The 27,463-nt window shown below is 44.5% G+C and overlaps 1 protein-coding gene across 3 annotated transcripts in view; it reads right to left on the bottom strand.

Annotated features, from left to right (window-relative positions):
• The window catches only part of SESN3 (sestrin 3), a 102,858-nt gene that overhangs the window by 16,445 nt on the left and 58,950 nt on the right, over window positions 1–27,463 (bottom strand). For 2 of the 3 annotated variants that reach the window (XM_075334674.1, XM_075334672.1), the window contains exons 2-6: window positions 23,832–23,894; window positions 16,569–16,766; window positions 15,253–15,435; window positions 14,895–15,131; window positions 12,180–12,327 (exon numbers count right to left, since the gene is read on the bottom strand). In XM_075334674.1, coding sequence (XP_075190789.1) covers window positions 12,180–12,327; window positions 14,895–15,131; window positions 15,253–15,435; window positions 16,569–16,724 — 724 coding nt within the window. In that variant the 5' untranslated portion in view covers window positions 16,725–16,766; window positions 23,832–23,894. The remainder of the gene's footprint in view (window positions 1–12,179; window positions 12,328–14,894; window positions 15,132–15,252; window positions 15,436–16,568; window positions 16,767–23,831; window positions 23,895–27,463) is intronic. The other variant, XM_075334673.1, reaches the window with a different exon arrangement.

Genomic DNA, 27,463 nt, shown 5'->3' with positions numbered 1-27,463 from the left:
TACCATGCTCAGGTGCTCAGTACTCGTAACTAGTGATGAGTGAGCACTACCATGCTCGGGTGTTCAGTACTCGTAACTAGTGATGAGCGAGCACTACCATGCTCGGGTGTTCAGTACTCGTAACTAGTGATGAGTGAGCACTACCATGCTCAGGTGCTCAGTACTCGTAACTAGTGATGAGCGGGCACTACCATGCTCGGGTGTTCAGTACTCGTAACTAGTGATGAGCGGGCACTACCATGCTCGGGTGCTTAGTACTCATAACTAGTGATGAGCGGGCACTACCATGCTCGGGTGCTCAGTACTCGTAACTAGTAATGAGTGGGCACTACCATGCTCGGGTGCTCAGTACTCGTCTACCATGCTTGGGTGCCCGGTACTCGTAACTAGTGATGAGCGGGCACTACCATGCTCGAGTGCTCAGTACTCGTAACTAGTGATGAGCGAGCACTACCATGCTCGGGTGCTCAGCACTGGTAACTAGTGATGAGCGGGCACTACCGTGCTCAGGTGCTCAGTACTCGTTACGAGTACTGAGCACCCGAGCATGGTAGTGCTCACTCATCACTAGTTATGAATACTGAGCACCCGAGCATGGCAGTGCCCACTCATCACTACTTACCAGTACTGAGCAACCGAGCATGATAGTGCCCGCTCATCACTAGTTACAACTACCAAGCACTAGAGCATGGTAGTGCTCGCTCATCACTAGTTACGAGTACCGAGCCCCCGAGCATCATAGTGCCCGCTCATCACTAGTTACAAGTACTGAGCCCCCGAGCATGGTAGTGCCCGCTCATCACTAGTTACGAGTACTGAGCACCCGAGCATGATAGTGCCCGCTCATCACTAGTTACGAGTACTGAGCACCCGAGCATGGTAGTGCCCGCTCATCACTAGTTACGAGTACTGAGCACCCGAGCATGGTAGTGCTCGCTCATCACTAGTTACGAGTACTGAGCACCCGAGCATGGTAGTGCTCGCTCATCACTAGTTACGAGTACTGAGCACCCGAGCATGGTAGTGCCCGCTCATCACTAGTTACCAGTACTGAGCACCTGAGCATGGTAGTGCCCGCTCATCACTAGTTACGAGTACTGAGCCCCCGAGCATGGTAGTGCCCGCTCATCACTAGTTACGAGTACAGAGCACCCGAGCATGGTAGTGCCCGTTCATCACTAGTTACGAGTACTGAGCACTCGAGCATGGTAGTGCCCGCTCATCACTAGTTACGAGTACAGAGCACCCGAGCATGGTAGTGCTCGCTCATCACTAGTTACGAGTACTGAGCACTCGAGCATGGTAGTGCCCGCTCATCACTAGTTATGAGTACCGAGCCCCTGAGCATGGTAGTGCCTGCTCATCACTAGGTACCAGTAACTGAGCACCTGAGCATGGTAGTGCCCGCTCATCACTAGGTACCAGTACTGAGCACCTGAGCATGGTAGTGCCTGCTCATCACTAGGTACCAGTACTGAGCACCTGAGCATGGTAGTGCCTGCTCATCACTAGGTACCAGTACTGAGCACCTGAGCATGGTAGTGCCTGCTCATCACTAGGTACCAGTACTGAGCACCTGAGCATGGTAGTGTCTGCTCATCACTAGTTACGAGTACTGAGCACTCGAGCATGGGAGTGCCCGCTTATCACAAGCAAGAAGGCATTGCAAAGTGTCCACTTATATTCATGTAAAGGTAATGTAATGCATAGATATATTGTGAGAGGGCAACGCCAAAGAAGTTTTGCATTGGCTTTCCCCTCTTTTGATTGAAAACACATGAATGCTTGGCTGTGCCGAATGCTCAAGTGTATGGGGGAATATAGGAATGTATCTTCAAGGGGTAGGCGGTAACATGTTATAACTGGAATACACAAAGGGAATCCATGAGAAGATTTGTTGCTATGTAGTCTGCGAACAAAATGATGTAGGCGCAGAGATCCACATTCCAGTCATGTGTCCCTTAAGGGTGCTTTACACGCTGCGACATCGTTAGCGATCTCGTTCGCGATGTGACACGCCAGATCGCAGACGCGATCTGCCGAGATCGCACATAGGTCGCTTTTATAGCGCCGGTCACATGTGCGATCTGGCGTGTCACATCGCTAACGAGATCGCTAGCGATGTCGCAGCGTGTAAAGCACTCTTTACTGGACTGTATTTTGCATTTTCAATAAAATCTGTTTCGTCAGCAGGAGATTATCACTACAGGACTAAGCGTCTTGTGCTTCCTGGTCCAATCACTTCCCCAGCACTTATTAGCAGCTTTAGGTCACTATACAGTGTACAAAGGAAGCAATCAGTGGTGTGGGAGGGGTTATACACAGAAAATAGCCAGTGGTGTAGGTGGCATTATATACAGAAAGCGGCCAATCAGTGTTCAGGGCGGAGTTATACACAGCTCAGCATTCTGAGCTCTGCAGAGAAAACAGTGATTGCGTTAAAACTGTAGCACCCAGTAATCTAAGTGATACATCGCTGCAATCAGGGTCTCTGTCCCTACATCCTACTGCTGCCAAAAAGCTGCCAACAGATTCCCTTTAACACATATTGATTCTCACAGAGAAAGATGATGGAGCTGTTCCCTGAGAGGTGTGCCATTGACGTATATAATGGGCATGCCCCTTTAAGAGTAATTATAGTGGTAAATTATGGATTGCTGTCCTTGGAAATCCACGGTCTGCGTTCTCCGAAATGTTGACGTTTCTTGTGCATGAGACATGTATCAGCGATGTGATCAGTAAACAGAGCTTGGAGTTCGGGTGTGAGCGGGAACCAGTTCTATCTTGACAAGACGGCGCTCAGCCGTGATCTCTGACTCCAGATAATGTGAAGATACAATGTTACCAGAAGGAACGTCTGTGCCGAAAAAAGCGGTAACCCCCAAGCCTGGGCGGCATTCACTAGATTTACCCCGCGAACAATCTCAGAGGAGCTCAGAAAAAGACAGGTTATAAAAAAAAAAAAAAAAAAAAAAAAAAAAAAAAAAATAAAAAAAATTGATTGTACTCACTGATGGATCCTCAGTTAACTCATCCTGAAGCCAGCAACAGAGCGTGCAACACAGAGGCTATAAAAAGTAAACCGTGCAACCTTTTCATTGAGCCCCAATTGCAATTATTAGCCCAAAATACATGCACTAAAAAAAATAAAAAAAAGGTCCTCAAAAGGTGGACACCCTTTAAAGCACCACTTTTTTATTGCACTGCTGGAGTGGTGCTTTATATCTAAGCCCCCTGTCATATACTCACCCCTCCGGTGTTTTCATCTTCTGACAGCGTCCCTCCGATCAGTCTCTGGTGATTTGTGACCAGCCGGCAGCTCGTGTTTCATGGAGCAATACAAGTCTATGAGAGCCTCGTTCTGGCTCTCATAGACTTGTATTGAGAGTTTGTGATGTAACTTTGGACTTCCTGCCAGTCAGAAATTACAATCACAAGATGCCACCTAGGGATCGGAGCGGTAAAGGTGAAGCTGCTGGAATGTGAGCATATGAGAGGGGCCAGATGGCATAGACAAAAGCGCCACTCCAATGTTGAACCCCCCCTACCGGAATGGTGCTTAAAGGGTGTACTCCAATCTTTGACATATATGGTATATCCAAAAGGAAATCAACACCTAAGTGGGAAAAACAAAAAAAAGTCTATCCTGTGTATATAGGTGTGTATGTACCTTCTTCCACTCCCGTGCCATGGCTTCCCCAGTTTCCTGACTAGTCCCTGTCCTTCGTGCTCCAGAGACATGTAATGACGTCGATTGGCTGCAGGGCTCGTGTTGACACACATATAACCACCTGCCATTGGCTGCAGGGCTCATGTGTTGTAACAGCATAGAGACTGGATGGGGGAACCAGGAAAGCCTCATGAACGGCGAAAGACTGGAAAGAGTCAATTTTGCATTTTAAAAAATGTTCAGATTTCACTTCTCCATTGAAAGTTATGAGGAAAATCTACAATAGAGATCCCGGGGGTTTATAAATCTACAATAGAGATCCCGGGGTTTATAAATCTACACTAGAGATCCCGGAGGTTTATAAATCTACAATAGAGATCCCGGGGGTTTATAAATCTACAATAGAGATCCCGGGGGTTTATAAATCTACAATAGAGATCCCGGGGGTTTATAAATCTACAATAGAGATCCCGGGGGTTTATAAATCTACAATAGAGATCCCGGGGGTTTATAAATCTACAATAGAGATCCCGGGGGTTTATAAATCTACAATAGAGATCCCGGGGGTTTATAAATCTACAATAGAGATCCCGGGGGTTTATAAATCTACAATAGAGATCCCGGGGGTTTATAAATCTACAATAGAGATCCCGGGGTTTATAAATCTACACTAGAGATCCCGGAGGTTTATAAATCTACAATAGAGATCCCGGGGGTTTATAAATCTACAATAGAGATCCCGGGGGTTTATAAATCTACAATAGAGATCCCGCGGGTTTATAAATCTACAATAGAGATCCCGGGGGTTTATAAATCTACAATAGAGATCCCGGGGGTTTATAAATCTACAATAGAGATCCCGGGGGTTTATAAATCTACAATAGAGATCCCGGGGGTTTATAAATCTACAATAGAGATCCCGGGGGTTTATAAATCTACAATAGAGATCCCGGGGGTTTATAAATCTACAATAGAGATCCCGGGGGTTTATAAATCTACAATAGAGATCCCGGGGGTTTATAAATCTACAATAGAGATCCCGCGGGTTTATAAAACTGCAACAAACTGCGATCCCGGGGGTTTATAAATCTACAATAGAGATCCCGGGGGTTTATAAATCTACAATAGAGATCCCGGGGGTTTATAAATCTACAATAGAGATCCCGGGGGTTTATAAATCTACAATAGAGATCCCGGGGGTTTATAAATCTACAATAGAGATCCCGCGGGTTTATAAAACTGCAACAAACTGCGATCCCGGGGGTTTATAAATCTACAATAGAGATCCCGGGGGTTTATAAATCTACAATAGAGATCCCGGGGGTTTATAAATCTACAATAGAGATCCGGGGGTTTATAAATCTACAATAGAGATCCCGGCGGTTTATAAATCTACAATAGAGATCCCGGGGGTTTATAAATCTACAATAGAGATCCCGGGGGTTTATAAATCTACAATAGAGATCCCGTGGGTTTATAAAACTGCAACAAACTGCGATCCCGGGGGTTTATAAATCTACAATAGAGATCCCGGGGGTTTATAAATCTACAATAGAGATCCCGGGGGTTTATAAATGTACAATAGAGATCCCGGGGGTTTATAAATCTACAATAGAGATCCCAGGGGTTTATAAATCTACAATAGAGATCCCGCGGGTTTATAAAACTGCAACAAACTGCGATCCCGGGGGTTTATAAATCTACAATAGAGATCCCGGGGGTTTATAAATCTACAATAGAGATCCCGGGGGTTTATAAATCTACAATAGAGATCCCGGGGGTTTATAAATCTACAATAGAGATCCGGGGGTTTATAAATCTACAATAGAGATCCCGGCGGTTTATAAATCTACAATAGAGATCCCGGGGGTTTATAAATCTACAATGGAGATCCCGGGGGTTTATAAATCTACAATAGAGATCCCGCGGGTTTATAAATCTACAATAGAGATCCCGCGGGTTTATAAATCTACAATAGAGATCCCAGGGGTTTATAAAACTGTAACAAACTTCGATCCCAGGGGTTTATAAATCTACAATAGAGATCCCGGGGGTTTATAAATCTACAATAGAGATCCCGTGGGTTTATAAAACTGCAACAAACTGCGATCCCGGGGGTTTATAAATCTACAATAGAGATCCCGGGGGTTTATAAATCTACAATAGAGATCCCGGGGGTTTATAAATCTACAATAGAGATCCCGCGGGTTTATAAAACTGCAACAAACTGCGATCCCGGGGGTTTATAAATCTACAATAGAGATCCCGGGGGTTTATAAATCTACAATAGAGATCCCGGGGGTTTATAAATCTACAATAGAGATCCGGGGGTTTATAAATCTACAATAGAGATCCCGGCGGTTTATAAATCTACAATAGAGATCCCGGGGGTTTATAAATCTACAATAGAGATCCCGTGGGTTTATAAAACTGCAACAAACTGCGATCCCGGGGGTTTATAAATCTACAATAGAGATCCCGGGGGTTTATAAATCTACAATAGAGATCCCGGGGGTTTATAAATGTACAATAGAGATCCCGGGGGTTTATAAATCTACAATAGAGATCCCGGGGGTTTATAAATCTACAATAGAGATCCCGCGGGTTTATAAAACTGCAACAAACTGCGATCCCGGGGGTTTATAAATCTACAAAAGAGATCCCGGGGGTTTATAAATCTACAATAGAGATCCCGGGGGTTTATAAATCTACAATAGAGATCCGGGGGTTTATAAATCTACAATAGAGATCCCGGCGGTTTATAAATCTACAATAGAGATCCCGGGGGTTTATAAATCTACAATGGAGATCCCGGGGGTTTATAAATCTACAATAGAGATCCCGCGGGTTTATAAATCTACAATAGAGATCCCGCGGGTTTATAAATCTACAATAGAGATCCCAGGGGTTATAAAACTGTAACAAACTTCGATCCCAGGGGTTTATAAATCTACAATAGAGATCCCGGGGGTTTATAAATCTACAATAGAGATCCCGTGGGTTTATAAAACTGCAACAAACTGCGATCCCGGGGGTTTATAAATCTACAATAGAGATCCCGGGGGTTTATAAATCTACAATAGAGATCCCGGGGGTTTATACATCTACAACAAACGGAGATCCCGGGGGTTTATAAATCTACAATAGAGATCCCGCGGGTTTATAAAACTGCAACAAACTGCGATCCCGGGGGTTTATAAATCTACAATAGAGATCCCGCGGGTTTATAAATCTACAATAGAGATCCCGGGGGTTTATAAATCTACAATAGAGATCCCGCGGGTTTATAAAACTGCAACAAACTGCGATCCCGGGGGTTTATAAATCTACAATAGAGATCCCGCGGGTTTATAAATCTACAATAGAGATCCCGGGGGTTTATAAATCTACAATAGAGATCCCAGGGGTTTATAAATCTACAATAGAGATCCCGGGGGTTTATAAATCTACAATAGAGATCCCGGGGGTTTATAAATCTACAATAGAGATCCCGGGGGTTTATAAATCTACAATAGAGATCCCGGGGGTTTATAAATCTACAATAGAGATCCCGCGGGTTTATAAAACTGCAACAAACTGCGATCCCGGGGGTTTATAAATCTACAATAGAGATCCCGTGGGTTTATAAATCTACAATAGAGATCCCGGGGGTTTATAAATCTACAATAGAGATCCCGGGGGTTTATAAATCTACAATAGAGATCCCGGGGGTTTATAAATCTACAATAGAGATCCCGCGGGTTTATAAATCTGCAACAGAGATCCCGGGGGTTTATACATCTACAACAAACGGAGATCCCGGGGGGGAAGGGGGTGTTAAAAATCTGCATCAAACAGATCCCGGGGTTTATAAATCTGCAACAAACTGCGATCCCGGGGGTTTATAAATCTACAATAGAGATCCCGGGGGTTTATAAATCTGCAACAGAGATCCCAGGGGTTTATAAATCTACAATAGAGATCCCGGGGGTTTATAAATCTGCAACAGAGATCCCGGGGGTTTATACATCTACAACAAACGGAGATCCCGGGGGGGAAGGGGGTGTTAAAAATCTGCATCAAACAGATCCCGGGGTTTATAAATCTGCAACAAACGGAGATCCTTACTCTTTATTTACGGGGTCACGGGTAACAAATTTCACTTAAGGCCGCTTTACACGCTGCGATATCTGTATCGATATCGCTAGCATGCATACCTGCCCCCGTTGGTTGTGCGACACGGGCAAATCGCTGCCCGAGGCGCACAACATCGCTTACACCCATCACACATACTCACAGACCTTACCTGGGAGGACGAGTATCGTTTGCCCCCCACAGCAGATTTAAGCTGCCATATCTAAACATGAGCTGCAGCCGACCTCCGTATATATAGATATATACACAAAGCTGCGGATTGAGACAATCCAGAAATACAAGTTTTTCTTTGGTAAATAGCCTAAAAATGATATTCATGAAATAAAAGGGGTAAAGTCCGGCGCAGATCGATCTGTTGGGTGTTAACCCGAGTAAATATTAGTTGTCACCTACATACAGCGACAGCTCAGGTATTTTTAACCAAGGAGTAAGGACTAGGGGCGGTTAAGTGCTCTGTAATTAATGCCTCTCCCCCCGCTTAAGTCCGTGCCGAGAGAACCCCCCAACCCTAAAAACTTAGCCCCTACTGAATCCCTTCCAACACTCCAGTATTATCCCCAAACACATGTATTAAAAAATAATGCTGATTTATCTACATATATTTTATATATATATATATATATATATATATATATATATATATATATATATAAAAAATTTTCGATTTTTCTCTTTATATTTTTGAGTAAAATGTAAATTGTTCTTTTATTCTATAAACTACTGACGACGTCTCCGAATTTCCAAGCAATAAATGTTGTATTTATTTTCTGAAAATGAGAAATGGTCAAAATAACAAAACAATGCACATAATGCACAGTGCTTTCACACCTCAAATAATGCAAAGAAAACAAGTTCAGAATCATTTAGAACCAACAATACTAATAATGTTTTACCTCAGGAAGATTCAGAAATCAATATTTTGTGGAATAACTATGATTTTTATTCACAGCTTTCATGCGTCTTGGCTGCTTTCCACCAGTCTGTCACACTGCTTTTGGGTGACCTTATGCCACTCCTGGTGCAAAACTGTAAGACGTTCTTCTTTGTTTGATGGCTTGTGACTATCCATCTTTTGCTTGATTACATTCCAGAGGTTTTCAATGAGGTTCAGGTCTGGAGATTGGGCTGGCTATGATAGGGTTTTGATGTGGTGGTCCTTCATCCACACATTGGTTGACCTAGCTGTGTGGCATGGCGCATTGACCTTTTTAGCTTTGCCCAACACCTGGTTGTCTAATAGTTAGACAGAGACCTGGAGAAGCCTACAAGCCACAGTGTCTTGCACCCACTGTAAAATTTGGTGGAGGATCGATGATGATCTGGGGATGCTTCAGCAAGGCTGAAATTGGTCAGGTTAAACTTTGCGAAGGACGTATGAATCAAGCCGCATACAAGGTTATCCTGGAAAAACAGTTGCTCCCTTCTGCTCAGGCAATGTTCCCCAACTCTGAGGACTGTTTTTTCCAGCAGGACAATGCGCCATGCCACACAGCTAGGTCAACCAATGTGTGGATGAAGGACCCCCACATCAAAACCCTGTCATGGCCAGCCCAATCTTCAGACCTGAACCCTATTGAAAACCTCTGGAATGTAATCAAGAGGAAGATTGATAGTCACAAGCCATCAAAGAAGAACCTGATAGCTATATAATAGATATATGTAGACAAATTAATCAGCATTTATCGCTCTATCGTTAATATATATATTATACTATTAGATAGATATCCATGTATGTATATGTATTATATATTATACACACACACACACTTTAATTTTTTTTGTGCTTAATTTAATTAAAATGTAGTGACATAAAACTACAATAAATATTCGGAGGCAGAATATATAGAATGCAGCACCCGAGAGGAGTGTGTCATTGGCTACTACGCTCTGCATAGGCAGGGACCGAGGTAACAAAGCTCACTTCATTATACTGAGAACTTTGTCACCTTGGCCGCTGAGTATGCAGAGTGTAGGAAATGATAAATTTTTCTTGTATGCTACGCTCTGCATAGGCAGGAACAGAGGTAACAAAGCTCACTTCATTATACTGAGAACTTTGTCACCTTGGTCGCTGTGTATGCAGAGTATAGCAGATGATAAACTCATCTTGACTTCTGCGCTCTGCATAGGCTCTCACAAAAGTGGTGCTTAAGTTGCAGGTGCTGCTCATTTGGCAGTAGGGGGTGAGAGGTGTGCTGTCACCCCTGGCTGGCTTTTCCAATCACCGATCTAAGTAACTGACAAGTCAATCGGCACACGGACGGATCTTTAAATGTATATGTTCTCTAAAACCCCACAGCATGTCAGAAAAAAAAAATACCTGGTTGCAATTGTGTTGATATTCTCTGTGGTTAATGCAAGATGAAACAAGTGACAGGTTCCCTTTAAACACCAAGCAGTATGACTACCCCCGCCTCAGCCGCACGTTGGGGCAGCCTAAAGTCTATGCTCTTTCCTTTGCAGATGAATGCAGTCTATTGTTCCCTGTTATCAGTCATTTTTTGAAATGGGAAATATCTGACTGCAGTTCTTCATTTGGATTACCCTTTAGGTTGTGTTAATATATAACCATTTATAAAAATAAGTAGAACGCCCCCCCCCAACCCCACCCCCCCCCCCCATAGAAGCAAAGTCACTATGGGGCCGGGAGACAAATGGGAAATGTTACAGAAGTGCAGAACGCAGATCTTTAACGTCACAATCTGTGACTCGTGGCTCTGCTCCAAATCATGAAAAACTTTCCATGGGAGTCCTACTTATATAATGTATAACCACGTCAAGGTCGCTCGCCTCTCAGATCTCTATCTGGCATTCTATCCTGCCATATTGTGAGCCGCTGCCCGGGTTGTATGGGATAAAGGGCATCTAAAAGGGGTTTTTCCACCTTGCACATTTAAAGGGGTTTTACGCAGACTCTGTATAGATCAATATTAAAATTGGTGGTGCCGCAACCCATCAGTTATTTGAAGGGGCGGCCGCGCAGTCTGTAGTGTTACATCTCCGTCCTTTCCGTAGGTGATCACGCCCAGGAAACCTTTATTCCCTAATAGGTGGTGGTCTTACATCCATTTGGAGGACAAGTGTCCCATTACATACCGTATTTTTCGATTATATGACGCACTTTTCCTCCCAAAAATGTGGGAGGAAAATTATGGGAGAGTCTTAAAATCCGAATGTAGCTTACCGGGGAGGGGGGGTGGAGAATGTGCGCTGTGCTGGCTGTGGAGCTGATGTGCAACTGGACAGAGGGCGGGTGAGATGCTCTGTTGGCGGTGCGGGGCTGTGCTGGCTGCGTGATGGCTGCGGTGGGGGCTGTACTGGCTGCGGGGGAGGCTGTGCGTAGCAGGGCTGTGCGGTGGGTGTCCCAGATGCTCTGTCGGTGGTGCGGCTTCAAATAATGCCGCCCGGAGACGGCGCATGTGCAGATGGAGCTCTCAGCTCAATATCTCATCTCCATGCGCGCTGCCTCCAGCCCACTGATATCTCAGCAGTGGACTTAAGGAAAATGGCGCCTGAAGGTGGCACGTGGGCACAGTTGAGATCTTGACTTGTCATTGAGCGGAGCGCTCAATTTGCACAAGCACATACTCTGGGTGCCATTTGTTTGAAGCCCGCATTGCCGACAGTTTCTGGGAAACCCAGTGCACCACCCTACTCCACACAGCCAGCACACCCTACTCCAATCCCCTCCGTTGCCTCCTGAGACCCCGCTCCACAACCACTCCTGACCTCCTCCGGTAAGACATCAGAGTATAAGACAAACCCCATTTTTTTATTTTTACCTTTCTTATCTCTAAAATTTGGGGTGAGTCTTATAATCTGGTGTGCCTTATACAACGAAAAATGCGATACATTGTGATCCAATATGGCCACTTTTTTACCTTTAAAATGGAAAGGGTTTATCCGGTCAAATTGAGATCGAGACAGATTGAGAAAACATGATTTCTTTACTATGCAATTTATAAAAAGTTTGACATGTCAGTCATTCAGTTTTTCATGATGTATATGTATAATATGATATGTTTACAATAAAAATAGATTGAACATAAAATGGAAAGGGTCAGCAACTTTCTGCTATGTAACTACAACTCCCAGCATTTTTGTCAGGCCAGCACTACGACCTCCCCATTGCTCTCAATGGGAAAGTGTCTGATGAAAGCCATGCTGAATCAATGATTGCCTAATGCCCGGCTAGAGAGCTCTGTGTAGTTATGAACTGGGACACTTGTGTCATTCAGGGTTCTGGACGAGCTGGGTATTTAAATTTATAAGGGGGATAATAAAAGTGGAAATCTTCTTTGTGAATTCCGCTCTTCCTTTACTAAGGTACGATACACTGAGTTATTATAATTTATCTTCCTCGTGCTGCGCTTACCTCCAGACATAACTAGAAGACTTTCCTTCTTCTCTTTCTCGAAGCGCGTGGCCATCTCCTCCTGAGACGCCTCCTCCTCCTCGCGCTCTTCTTGCAGTTTCTTCATTCTTTCCATCAGAAGTTCAATCTCACTTTCATAGTCGGTATTCTGTGAATGATCAATCATCATCAACTCCAGGTACATAAAGCCCAAAAAGAAAAAGAAAATAAACCAGCTCACCCTTTAGGAGATTCCTTTAGCCAGAACGGTGCATGGAATTATTTGTAGTTAGACCTCACTACAGAAAGGTTCAGGAAAAAGAAGGTATCCAGCTGCGATTAATATTAAAAGTTATATTTTATTCAAAAATCATTAAAAAGTTCCATAGTTCCTTGTTTATAAAAAACGCATCATAGCAGTGTCTGTTTGAAGACGCGTTTCGGACGAATAGGTCCTTAGTCTGAAGCTAAATATTAAATCAGAACTGGATGCTGGATACCTTCTTTTTTCATAAAGCCCAAAAAGGTGTATTTACCATCTACAGTCTAAATTAAAATTATTGCACATTTAGTTTAACAGCAAATTTACGAACTTTCTGCAGTCTGGAATAAACTGATTATAGAAAAACAATGTAAATAGCTGAAAACAACTAATGTAACAAATGGTTTCTCAATTGTCACTGATACTGACTACTACAACCTCAGAAATATTCACCCCCTTCATGACAATACTTTGTAGAGCCCCCCTGGCTGTTGTGACCGGCTGAGCCCCCCTGGCTGTTGTGACCGGCTGAGCCCCCCTGGCTGTTGTGACCGGCTGAGCCCCCCTGGCTGTTGTGACCGGCTGAGCCCCCTTTCTTTGTGGAAAGTCCAATGACCCCTTAGATTCAGCTTCCTCACAGAACGCAAGGTTTTCTCCTAGGATTAGCTCCAACCCAAACTACTGGTCCCTGTTCTCCCATGGATTCCACTGTCTACTGTGCATGTGTAGTGTATAACAAAAACTTTGAGGTCTTAAAAGAAGAAAAAAAAAAAGTGTGCCTTGATGATTTTGGAGAAACCCCTGCCTTTAATTGGACCCATGTAGGGAGTGCTCCCATTTAGAAGAGTCCCTAAATAAAAGTTGAGATTCCTCCTAATAAAAGAGGATTTTGGGTACTCCCTGCAAAATCTCTCTCGGAGCCTTCAATGGGGAACACATGAAGCCATAGGTATATGCTACTGCCCCTATGCAAAATAGTTAACTCACCCTCAGCAGGTTACACCCACCAACTGGAACCAAGCTAATCAGTAGAAATAGTGATTGGCAGTCCAGCTCTTTTTGGAGATTCCGCTCCCTTGGCTCCGCTCAGCAAAAATACCCGGATCTTTTGGATTCTATATGGATCCCTATTAAATATGCGGACACATTTAAGATTATGTTAACATGGCCGAAACCCTGGCCACCCGCTGCCAAAACTCCGCCCACTTACAATGGGCCAATTAATTGTTGACTGGGTGGGGTTTTATTCATGTGGGTGGGGATTTGTCCACCAAACCCCACAACTTTACGCCCAGTGAGAGCCATTAAGAGAATTTAGTGGCTCTCACTGAGGCGTTGGCTCTTTGTCTTGGATCGGTCGTGACCGACACATCACCAGTGAATAAGCAGTAGGAGAAGCAACAGTAAGGCTATGTGCCCACAGTGCTTTTTTTTTTTTCAGCACAAAAAAAGCACGTCTTTGCAGGAAAGAAGCTGCTTTTTTCCAAGCTTTTTTTTTTTTGCTTCTTTTCATGCTATTGAGAAAGGGAAAAAGGCAGGAAAAAACCCAGAAACAATTGACACACTGCTTCTTTTTTCAGCAACCAAAACGGCAAGGAAAAAAGAAGCAATGTGTGCACAGCAAGACACGATTCTCATAGACTTTGCTGGGATGATTTTTCCCTGCTTTTTATCGATTAAAAAAAAAAGCAAGGAAAAAAGTCCTGTGGGCACAAGGCCTAAGGCAAGAACCTATGAAGGTAAAGTAGTTACACCAACAAGGGCGAGTGCTCTGTCCCCCAATGAAGGCTCCGAGAAAGATTTTACGGTGAGTACCCAAAATCTTCTTTTCTCTATCACTTCATTGAGGGGACAAAAGAGACCATGGAACGTCCTAAAAAAGTCCCGAAAATGGGAGGAAACAGAAGGAAGCGAAGCTCAGGCATAAGCCGTTTGAAGAACCTTCCTACCAAGGATGGCTTCTTCGGAAGCAAAAGTGTGCCCTCTGTAGAACTTGGTAAAAGTATGAAGAGAGGACCAGGTAGCAGCCTTACAGAGTTGTGACATCGAGACCCCAGGAGGCCCATACTGCATGGGTAACATGAGCTGTGACCGTGACTGGGTCGGGTCTATCCTTTACTTGATATGGTTCCAAGATGGCAGATCAGATCAATAGAACGATGATGGCCTCGGAACCAGGTAGCCCCTTGTGATGGCCATCGGGAATCACGAACAGAGTATCTGAACATCTGAAAGATGCTGTCCTTTATACATAGAGCAGAGTAGCTCTGACAAGATCCAGATTGTGGAAAGATCGCCAAGCTAAAACTGATCGGCTTGGCTCCGGATGGTGTACCCTGCCGAGAAGGAGTTAATTTTCTTGCCTAGTGGCAGCAGCATCCACCCCATGGTCACCTGTGTCCCCCAATGAAGAGAGAGTAATAAGAAGTAAGCTATATCAGAATGAGGAGCAGGTCTCGTTTTTCTTCACTGACCTCAGTGCTGTTGCTCATCAGGCCCCAGTTCTCTATACTATTGTCGTTGGCGAGATCACAAACGCACAGCTTGTTTTTCACCACTAGATGGTGCCCATTCGAATGTTCGGGGTCTCTCTCTGGATTGATGCCGCTGCCGAACACAAAACTGGCCAGCGCGTGGTAATGAGCCAGCAGAACCACGGCGTGCACCAGCTCGGCCAGCGACCAGTTGTTCTCTCCCGTTTTCACCAGTTTCTGGAATGAAAAATATGACGACAGGTTTATGAAATGACAAAAATCAACCTGTACATTATACTATATACTTGTTCTATACACTGCTAATCCCACTCCATAGAGCCACCGCTGGCACCATTACCTGTATGTGATCTTTGGTTATTAACCATGGTCTGTGTGCGAGGAGCTTGTTGATTTCGTTGAGATTTTTTAGCCTCTGTGGCACATAGTCCAACCCGTTCAGCCATTCGGAGGATCCTCCTGTGTTCAGGAATTCGTCCACGTGCATGTTTATCAGGTACCCGCACTGGTGCCGCGCCGCCGCCTGCGGAGCCCAGAAAAGGGTCATTGACTATTATACACCCAGCGCATTTCACAACCTTTAGGCCCAAATATATACAGCGGAATTGGAACAGGAGACATATACCATGGCCGATTAATTTTGTGACCAAATTGAGTCAAACGGTGGCATGTGGATGGCAATGTGTAAGGGGCAGTGTGTCAGACACCACATAAGGGGACAAAAAAAATGCATCAAAAGCTAAAAAAAAAAAAAAAAAAAAAAAAAAAAAAAAAAAAAAAAAAGGGCACAGAAAAAAAAGGAGCGGAAAAAATGGAGCAAAAAAAAAAATGAACGGGAAAAAGAATGAGCAGCAAGAAAAAAGCAGAAAAACAAAAAGGAGCAGAAAAAAAAGAGCAGGGAAAAAAAAAGCAGAAAAAAAGCAGGAAAAAGAAGAAAAAGGAGCAGGAAAAAAAGAGCAGACAAAAAAGGAGCAGAGAAAAAAAAAGCAGAAAGAAAGGAGCAGGAAAAAAAAAAAAAAAAAAAAAAAAGAGCAAGAAAAAAAAAGGAGCCATGTTTTTGCACTTTCATTGCATTGCTGGAAAAAAGCAGCAAAAACTTAAAGAATTGACAGCAGTTTTTCATTTCAGTCAGGAAAAAAAAAACAAAAACAAGAAAAAAAACAGGTGAGTCCCCTTTGTGTGCATGGGATTTCTGGAATCTCATAGGTGTTGCGGTCACTTCAAAAAGCAGCGCTTTTGTAGCATGTATTTGCAGAAAAGAATAAAAATGATATGTAAAAAAAAATGCTTCAAAAATGCCCCGTGTGAACATGGCTGAACTCCTAACACTCTCTTGGGTTATTTTAAAGAAACAAATCTGATATATTTAAATAAAAAAAAAAAAAAAGAAAAAAAGAGAAATAAAAGAAGAATGCAACATAAAATAGAAAACAAAAGGATATGCTTGCTTTAAAAGAAGCTTCCATTTGCATCAGTTTTTCAATTAATCAAATATATATTAAATGCATATACAGTATATATATGAGATATGTTGTGTATATATATTTCTATATATATTATATAAATACTGTGTGTGTTGTAAACTGGCACATGTGAACAGAGCCTAATATTGTGATTAGGAGCAAATAGAAAGTAACAGAGGACATGAGTACTTGCCATGATGGCGATGTAGTGCCTGTAATGGAATGGCAGGGGTCCGTCCATACGGAGCATGTAGAACTGTGTGCGGAGGAAGGACTCCAGGTATTGCGGGTGGAGGCTCATGACGCGGGTGATGTTGTCCAGGCGGCCGGATGTGCTGTACTCGACCATCAGGCGGTTCACGAGGGTCACCACATCGTTGGTTTGGCCAAACTAAGTGAGAAAGACTGAAAGTTAAGATCCCCGAAAGCAGAAACTTCCCCAGATAAAGAAGTCCCCAGAAGACACCATGGACAGTTCTATCTAATGTTCAACTGCATTAGTAGATATTAAATAAAGGGAATCTGTCAGCAGGTTTTTGCTATGTAAGCTGAAGACGGCATGCTGCAGGGGTTGACAGAGAATTCAGGGATGCCTGTATGGTTAAGGTTCCATCTGTTTATTTGCTATGTTTGTTTAAGCAGCAGGACTCTTATCATGGAGTCCAGCACAGCTCCTGCTGTGTCAATGTATAACATCTATAGAGACCCTGGTGTGGGCGGGGGCAGCTCTTTAGACATCTACATGACTAAATCTAAAAATTCTGATTGTCTCAGGAAAGCTGTACCCAGTAATCTAAGTGATATATCATTGGATTCAGGATCTCTTTGCTTACATTATGCTGCTCTCAGATGAGGTAGCAAAAACCTGCTGACAGATTCCCTTTAAATTATAAAATTCTTTATTGTCTATATTGTAATGGTGCAATTGCACTTACTTTGTATGTATCCTGTCTCGTTGATACACTTCAATAAAAGATTTTTGAAATTTTTTTTTATAAAATTCTGACTTCCTTCAACTACCACTAGAGGGAGCCCCTAAAACTGTATTGTACAGATTCCATTAGAGGGAGTCTGTCACAAGTTTTTTGGTTTTTTTTCGGAGCAGCAACATGTAGGGGCAGACACCCTGATTCCAGCGATATGTCCATTACTATATTGCTTGCTGCAGTTTTGATAAAATCCCTGTTTTCTCTGCTGGAGATCTAGCAGTGCTCTAAATGCTGAGCTCTGTATGACACCGATCACACCACTGATTAGCAACTTTCTGTGTACACTGTGCATTGGCAGAAAGCTGCCAATCAGTGAAGGGGGTGGGGTTGGAATACCAGGCAGCACCAAAGTAGTCCTCTAGTGATAATCTCCTGCTGATAAAACACTGATTTTATAAAAACCAGAGCAAGCAACCTAATAAGAAGTGACACATCACTGTTATCAGGATCTCTGTGCCTACATTATGCTGCTCTCATAGGTAGCAATTCCTTTTCAGATCACTCACCAGATTTCCCAATACAAACTGCACCATTATTAAATAAACCTCTTAAACCTGATGAGCCTTGTGTACTTACTGAAAAAAAAAAATCCATGCCAAAATGGATGTATAATAATTTCTGAAAATTCCCTGTCCAATATTGAAAACTAGCTTGACTCCTAAAATGCTCATCAAGATTATGCAGTTAATTTAGCGTGAATTTTCATAGTAAGTACACCGGCACCCTCAGGTACAAAACATCTGGGTAATAAGGCAGAATTATTCATTTGTATCCTGTTATTTGGCCTTACAGTAAATATTATTTAATGCAATTATTGCAAAAAAAAGTAAAAAAAATAAAAAAAAAAAACATGGTGCAAATCAATCCGTATTCTTCAGAGAGCCGAATACAAAATGGGTCTTAAAGGGACATTATATCCAAACTATACGCTCTGCATTTTAATATAGGATACAATTATTCCCTGTTATCAGCCATTTAAGCCAGTCCGAGCTATGCAGTTCCTGTGTAGTAGGATGCAATTATTCCCTGTTATCAGCCATTTAAGCCAGTCCGAGCTATGCAGTTCCTGTGCAGTAGGATACAATTATTCCCTGTTATCAGCCATTTAAGCCAGTCCGAGCTATGCAGTTCCTGTGTAGTAGGATGCAATTATTCCCTGTTATCAGCCATTTAAGCCAGTCCGAGCTATGCAGTTCCTGTGCAGTAGGATACAATTATTCCCTGTTATCAGCCATTTAAGCCAGTCCGAGCTATGCAGTTCCTGTGTAGTAGGATGCAATTATTCCCTGTTATCAGCCATTTAAGCCAGTCCGAGTTATGCAGTTCCTGTGCAGTAGGATACAATTATTCCCTGTTATCAGCCATTTAAGCCAGTCTGAGCTATGCAGTTCCTGTGTAGTAGGATACCATTATTCCCTGTTATCAGCCATTTAAGCCGGCCCGAGCTATGGTTCCTCTCAAAGGGGAGGTCAGGAATTGATCACAACTCTGTATAAAGTTAGAGGTGGGGGGAGGGGTGCACTTATTTTTGGAAAGCCCATGAAACTCGTTCCCCTTCTCTCTATTCAGAGGGAGTATTTTAAGTAAGAATGCGGACACACGGCCTATATTCTCCGCCCGGCCCGAGATGCAAGCTCAGCAGTGCATTCATGTCACCGACCAACCCAATGACCCCGATCACAGAGAAACCGGAGAACATGAAAGAAATGGATGAGCAGGCAGGCGGCATGACGGCTGGCAGCGCCCTCTACCCACTCACAGCACCACTCATTTCATACAGAACAGATTTTTTTATTGTTTTATAAAGTGCATAAAAACCTTAAAAAAATAAAAAAAAGTAAGTACACCAGCAACATCTTCCCATACTGTCACTGCAATATCCCCATTGACTTTTATGGGAGATTCTAAAAGGAGAGAAAGGCCCCTTCTTCTAATGGGAACCCCGGGTTAAAGGTGACATCATTGGACAAAAAAAAAAAAAAAATAAGAATGGACTCCGAGATCCATGGGTGGGGTTCGAATTTCCCTAAAGTTTCTCTTTATTTACAAGGTTGGACTCCCTCCTCCTCACAAGTCAGGGTGAATCCATCTGGAATTGCCTACTTCTTCCCCACTCCTGAGAGTGAGTACAAGTCACGTCTATTTGACTAATACTAAGCCGGCTGACTTTCACTGACTACAAGAACTGCCCCGACGTCACTGAGGAAGAAGGCCCCGACGTCACTGAGGAAGAAGGCCCCGACGTCACTGAGGAAGAAGGCCCCGACGTCACTGAGGAAGAAGGCCCCGACGTCACTGAGGAAGAAGGCCCCGACGTCACTGAGGAAGAAGGCCCCGACGTCACTGAGGAAGAAGGCCCCGACGTCACTGAGGAAGAAGAAGGCCCCGACGTCACTGAGGAAGAAGGCCCCGACATCACTGAGGAAGAAGGCCCCGACATCACTGAGGAAGAAGGCCCCGACATCACTGAGGAAGAAGGCCCCGACATCACTGAGGAAGAAGGCCCCGACATCACTGAGGAAGAAGGCCCCGACATCACTGAGGAAGAAGGCCCCGACATCACTGAGGAAGAAGGCCCCGACAACACTGAGGAAGAAGGCCCCGACAACACTGAGGAAGAAGGCCCCGACATCACTGAGGAAGAAGGCCCCGACAACACTGAGGAAGAAGGCCCCGACAACACTGAGGAAGAAGGCCCCGACAACACTGAGGAAGAAGGCCCCGACAACACTGAGGAAGAAGGCCCCGACAACACTGAGGAAGAAGGCCCCGACAACACTGAGGAAGAAGGCCCCGACAACACTGAGGAAGAAGGCCCCGACAACACTGAGGAAGAAGGCCCCGACAACACTGAGGAAGAAGGCCCCGACAACACTGAGGAAGAAGGCCCCGACAACACTGAGGAAGAAGGCCCCGACAACACTGAGGAAGAAGGCCCCGACAACACTGAGGAAGAAGGCCCCGACAACACTGAGGAAGAAGGCCCCGACAACACTGAGGAAGAAGGCCCCGACAACACTGAGGAAGAAGGCCCCGACAACACTGAGGAAGAAGGCCCCGACAACACTGAGGAAGAAGGCCCCGGCAGGGCTCTACCTAGAGCTTTCCTATTAAAGCGCCTGTAAAATTAGCTGACAACCCAAATATAAGACCAGGTAAAAAACTCATCAGAGGCCAAAAATCTGCATACAGCCAGGTGCGGTACCCCCATATCTCCCCCCCCCCACACCCCGCTCAATATGCTCCAGTACAGGTAATCTGCTTGCCTATGATCGCAGACTGGATTAGCGCGATATCCTACACTGCATTTTGTCTTCACTGATGCTCATCCCTTTCCGGTTTCCTTTTCCAATTTCCTTCCTTACACTTACAAGTGCACTAGGATGTAAAGAACGCCTCGTCATTGTAACGCTGCAGAGGACAGAAAATGCTATATATACAATGTATAAGGCAAAATTAACAGCATGGAGGCCAGATAAATGTATATCATTATTCTGTATGGGGACTATGTGGGGTCCATTATTCTGTATGGAGGGCTATGTGGGGCCCATTATTCTGTATGGAGAGCTATGTGGGGCCCATTATTCTGTATGGGGACTATGTGGGGCCCATTATTCTGTATGGAGGGCTATGTGGGGCCCATTATTCTGTATGAAGAGCTATGTGGGGCCCATTATTCTGTATGGGGACTATGTGGGGCCCATTATTCTGTATGGAGGACTATGTGGGGCCCATTATTCTGTATGGAGGACTATGTGGAGCCCATTATTCTGTATGGAGGGCTATGTGGGGCCCATTATTCTGTATGGAGGGCTATGTGGGGCCCATTATTCTGTATGGAGGGCTATGTGGGGCCCATTATTCTGTATGGAGGACTATGTGGAGCACATTATTCTGTATGGAGGGCTATGTGGGGACCATTATTCTGTATGGAGGACTATGTGGGGCCCATTATTCTGTATGGAGGGCTATGTGGGGTCCATTATTCTGTATGGAGGACTATGTGGGGCCCATTATTCTGTATGGAGGGCTATGTGGGGCTCATTATTCTGTATGGAGGACTATGTGGGGCTCATTATTCTGTATGGAGGGCTATGTGGGGACCATTATTCTGTATGGAGGACTATGTGGGGCCCATTATTCTGTATGGAGGGCTATGTGGGGTCCATTATTCTGTATGGAGGACTATGTGGAGCACATTATTCTGTATGGAGGGCTATGTGGGGCCCATTATTCTGTATGGAGGACTATGTGGAGCACATTATTCTGTATGGAGGGCTATGTGCGGCCCATTATTCTGTATGGAGGGCTATGTGGGGCCCATTATTCTGTATGGAGGGCTATGTGGGGCCCATTATTCTGTATGGAGGGCTATGTGGGGCCCATTATTCTGTATGGAGGGCTATGTGGGGCCAATTCTGTATGGAGGGCTATGTGGGGCCCATTATTCTGTATGGAGGGCTATGTGGGGCCCATTATTCTGTATGGAGGGCTATGTGGGGCCGATTATTCTGTATGGAGGGCTATGTGGGGCCCATTATTCTGTATGGAGGGCTATGTGGGGCCCATTATTCTGTATGGAGGGCTATGTGGGGCCCATTATTCTGTATGGGGACTATGTGGGGCCCATTATTCTGTATGGAGGGCTATGTGGAGCCCATTATTCTGTATGGGGGACTATGTGGGGCCCATTATTCTGTATGGAGGGCTATGTGGGGCCCATTATTCTGTATGGAGGACTATGTGGAGCCCATTATTCTGTATGGAGGGCTATGTGGGGCCCATTATTCTGTATGGAGGGCCATGTGGGGCCCATTATTCTGTATGGAGGACTATGTGGGGCCCATTATTCTGTATGGAGGACTATGTGGGGTCATTATTCTGTATGGAGGACTATGTGGGGCCCATTATTCTGTATGGAGGACTATGTGGGGCCCATTATTCTGTATGGAGCACTATGTGGGGCCCATTATTCTGTATGGAGCACTATGTGGGGCCCATTATTCTGTATGGAGGGCTATGTGGGGCCCATTATTCTGTATGGAGCACTATGCGGGGCCCATTATTCTGTATGGAGCACTATGCGGGGCCCATTATTCTGTATGGAACACTATGTGGGGCATGTGACTAGGGAGTATGACCCACAAATTTGTCCACATTTCTAATCTTGGCCCTCTGTGTACTTGAATTTGACACCCCTGCTGGACGTCATATCTGTTATGTCTCACTTACCTATCACTAATATCTATCACGTATTTATCTCGCTCTCATATCTACCTATCCCTCTATCTGCTCTTTAAAAAAAAAAACAAAAAAAAAAAAAACCAACAACTTCAGTCCATCAAGTTCAACCTTTCTCCACTATTATACATTTTCACTAGATTATTTATAAACCATAAAGTAATTTATGAGAAACGCCTCCATCCCACCCACTGTTAGTCAGACAGGAGAATCCGCTGTGCAAGATGCAAGGACAATATATGAGCTTTTTTGCAGTCCAATAGCTCCTCATAATGTACAAGTTCTACTGCTTTGGGGGTCGAAATGGGCCCAGCTACCTCTTCATCCCCTGTGCAGGTCTACAGCTTACACCAATGATATGTCCACCTGTGATCCTTCTTATAAAAGCTGTTATAGCATCTGGCATTACTACCTCTTGTGGTCGGCAATCCACAGTCTGACTGCTCTAACTGTAAAGAACCCTTTCCTGTTTAGCTGCCGGAATCATCTTTACTCCAGTTGTAATGAAAGTTTTCGGGTTCTTGTAAGGTCCTTGGAAGGAAGAAGTCATGTGCCAGTCCTTTGTATTGACCACACGTATTTATACATATAAATGAGATCTCCACTGAGACGTCTTTTTTGTAAACTAAACATATCCAATTTTCCCAACCTGTCATCATACGGGCGACCTCCATTCCTTGTAATTATCTGTTTGCGCCTTTGAACTGACTCTAACTTCTGAATGTCCTTTTCAAAATGTGGAGCCCAAAACTGGATCCCGTATTCCAGATGTGGCCTTACAAGTGATTTATAGAGGGGTAACAATACGTTGGGATCGCGGGATTGTAGATCTCTCTATCATGTATTTATTCATCCTTATCTAATATCTATTGCTTTAATATCTCACGTTCCCATCTCATCTCTATATGTCTCTCTAATATCTAACAAGTCTCCATCTATCAGGTATCCATCACTAATCTCTGTCTTTCTAATATCCATGATGTAACTATCTATTCTTCCATTATACATTATTTATCCTTCCATTGTGCTAGCAATTAACTTAACAAGAACCCCAATGACTGACAGGCAGCAGCATCCTATAGGTGCTATCATTGGTTATTCTAGAAGTAATTCTCTGTATCATTCAGATTTTACCATATAAATTATGTTTAATCACATCTATAAGGTAAGGCCTTGATAAACACGACTCTCTCATTACTGTATATGAAGCCATTTAATGTCTTTACCTCTTTTTCGGGGATATAGGCACTTGGTCCTCTTGATGGTTGGGATAGTATGATTTTCTTATCCTAAAATAAAATGGACAAAAAGAACTTCTATCATAGTCATAAGTGTCAAATGTCTAATCTGACCTTACTCTAAATATGAATATATACAATACACACACACACACACACACACAGTAGTCCCTGTAAATAAGCCCTAGTTTCAGTTCATTAATGAAGTGTCCATGCAGCTAAAAAACTTAAAGAAAGAAGACAGCGCCCCCCCAAAAAAAGAGAGAAGACAGTGCCCCCCCAAAAAAAGAGAGAAGACAGCGCCCCCCCAAAAAAGAGAAGACAGCGCTCCCCCAAAAAAGAGAGAAGACAGCGCCCCCCAAAAAAGAGAGAAGACAGCGCCCCCCAAAAAAAGAGAGAAGACAGCGCCCCCCAAAAAAAGAGAGAAGACAGCGCCCCCCATAAAAAGAGAGAAGACAGCGCCCCCAAAAGAGAGAAGACAGCGCCCCCAAAAGAGAGAAGACAGCGCCCCCCAAAAAGAGAAGACAGCGCCCCCCAGAAAAAGAGAGAAGACAGCGCCCCCCAGAAAAAGAGAGAAGACAGCGCCCCCAAAAAAAGAGAGAAGACAGCGCCCCCAAAAAAAGAGAGAAGACAGCGCCCCCAAAAAAAGAGAGAAGACAGCGCCCCCAAAAGAGAGAAGACAGCGCCCCCAAAAGAGAGAAGACAGCGCCCCCAAAAGAGAGAAGACAGCGCCCCCCAAAAAAAGAAGACAGCGCCCCCCAAAAAAGAGAGAAGACAGCACCCCCCAAAAAAAGAGAGAAGACAGCTCCCCCAAAAAAGAGAAGACAGCCCCCCCCCCCCCCAAAAAAGAGAGACAAGACAGCCCCTAAAAAGAGAGAGAAGACAGCCACTGCAATCGTACTGATCAGACCCTGAACAGCTACAGCTTGCAGGTGTTGACACACACACGCTGTGATACCATACTGCGACGCAGGTCCTTGCGACGCAGATGTCTGGGGTCTGGAATGTAAGATTCTCCTGGGTGGTACACATTGATACACACACACACACACACACACACACACACACACACACACACACACACACACACAGCAAGTGCAGAAGTGCCGTGTTCACGACCTGCGCTCTGTCTGTACACTTCTGTTCCCATAAAATAACAGTTCCGGAGCTTTGCTATAACTCTGCATTGTGTTGTCCCTCTGTTATTCCTCCTGGAAATGTATAGATACACTGGCAGCTATTACCAATCCCAACCTCACAGAACCCCGGACAAGGACTGGCATTCTGTTTGTTTCATCTTGGCAGGAAAGCTTATAACAATCTGACGATTAGATAACCTGGCCGGGTTTATTTGCCAGTTTTAGTTCTTTAATTTATCCCGATTATTTGTTCACCTGGCAGAATTTAGGCCAATCAGCCCTGCTGAGCAAACACCGGCCATACAAGATACATGGCCTTTGGTGAACTTGATTTGGCATGGGTGACTCCGCGGAGCGGCTCTGGTAACACAAACAGACCCCGACCCGAATATGAGCACAGTATAAATATCATTGGAGATTCCTCCCGCCAGGAAGCCTTGGCAGCAAGTGTTTAATTTCTCAATAGCACCGCCCTACAGGAGAAATTAAGTATTACACATTATACATTCAAATCAAAGGGATGTCTGTCTACTGCAGGAGAGGACAGGTCCTCCAGAGTAAGAGGTTCTGTATAACCACTGTCCACTGAGTAAGAGATGAGGATCCTAAATAGAGGACCCCTTCCCCTTTATTAACTTATTAATCCCTAGTGTAGGGGGTGTCTAAAATGGATAATCCCTTTAAAGGGACATCTTAATCAGTGTTGCTGTAGTTAAGGAATTCTATAATGGCCCCAACTCCAGGACCCACCAATATTACCGTCTGATCCTAATGTATGGTAATCCAAATTAGAGGGACAGTTCAGTCAGGCAGAGCTGAGGCGTGGCATAGAAACTGTGCCCCCCTCATCCATGGGTGTTTATGGTATGTCAGCTCAGCCCCATCCTAATAAATGCAATACCAGACACAGCCTATGGACTAGAGGGGGCGCCATTTTTGTTTTGGGCTATACTAAATCCTTTGCAGAAAAAAAAAAAGTTTGGTTAAAGGTTAGTAGATACCGCCCTACGGCCGCGTTTCCCATGACCTGTTCATATCACCGGCTGCCGCGCTCGACAGTCGACTATTGGACGGTAAAAGACACACCTAACTGTTGATATATGGGAAAAAAAAGGTTCAGCGACCTGGAATGACCTGTGGCCCAGAAGAGTCTCACGAGAGGCTGAGATAATGTGGTGACACAGTGCGGTATGTGAGCACCTGTCACACCGGAGCCGAGAACGTGCGGCTGATAAAGGCCCTCACCACGATGACTTGCAGGAATGGTTGTGATATATGGCAAAAGCTCGGCAGGCAACCTCGAACACCTATGAATATATTGGACCTGGCAGGTATAGGCAATGGCAAGTTCTGGATTACCGGACTAATTCTAAGGGAGGAGAGGACTCAAGAGAACGACATGAGAAATGCAATTGTTGAGGGCTTCTGGGGTGGACAGAGGTCACCGTAGGCTCTGACCAGTTTGTGGCTACACAGTGAGCTGCGATGACCTCTGTGTCCCGACACCTTTCTACCATAACCAGAAGTAACTATTTCAGCTATTTGTGCCACACCAGGTCTCCTGTGGGACGAGACCAGATGGACTAAACTTTGCTCCAATTCACGCACAGTAGAGAGCCTCAGGCGCTTATGACAACTGATTCACCGGTTGTCCTTCCTTCAAACACTTTTGGCAGATACTAACCACCACATACTGAGGAGACCCCACAAGATGAGACGCACGGTACATCAAGAAGACCCTAGAAGTACCAGGAAAAAACAAAATGAGACCTGCCGTATACCAGAAAGTCCCCACAAGACAAGACCTACCATATACCGAGAAGAGCCCACAAGATGAGACTTGCTCTAAACCGGGAAGAGCCCATAAGACAAGATGTGCTGTATACAAGAAACCCCTGATAAACTCACAGTGCACTGGGTCCAGGACCCCCCCAAAAAAACACTGTATACAGGGAACATCCAAAAAGATCCACGGTATACCGGGGACACCCAAGAAGAGACCCTCTGTATACCAAGAAGGTCCAAGAAGAAACCCACAGTATACCAGGAAAACCAAAAAAAGACCCACAGTATACTGGAACCACCCAAAAGAGGCCCACTGTATAACGAAAACACCCAAGAAAAGGCCCGCGATATGCTAGGAAGATCCAAGAAGAGACCCACTGTATACTGGGAAGACCCAAAAACAACCTATGAAGAGACCCAGTGTATAGTGGGAAGAGGCAAAAAGAGACCCAGTGTATAGTGGGAAGACCCAAAAAGAGACCCACTGTATACTGGGAAGACCCAAAAACAACATATGAAGAGACCCAGTGTATAGTGGGAAGAGGCAAGAAGAGATCCAGTGTATAGTGGGAAGAGGCAAGAAGAGATCCAGTGTATAGTGGGAAGAGGCAAGAAGAGATCCAGTGTATAGTGGGAAGAGGCAAGAAGAGATCCAGTGTATAGTGGGAAGAGGCAAGAAGAGATCCAGTGTATAGT

Source organism: Anomaloglossus baeobatrachus, chromosome 2, assembly GCF_048569485.1.
Source record: "Anomaloglossus baeobatrachus isolate aAnoBae1 chromosome 2, aAnoBae1.hap1, whole genome shotgun sequence".
In the NCBI taxonomy this organism is placed as follows: Eukaryota; Metazoa; Chordata; class Amphibia; order Anura; family Aromobatidae; genus Anomaloglossus; species Anomaloglossus baeobatrachus.
The sequence above is the reverse complement of the archived record's forward strand: the minus strand, read 5'-3'. Positions and strand labels throughout refer to the sequence as shown.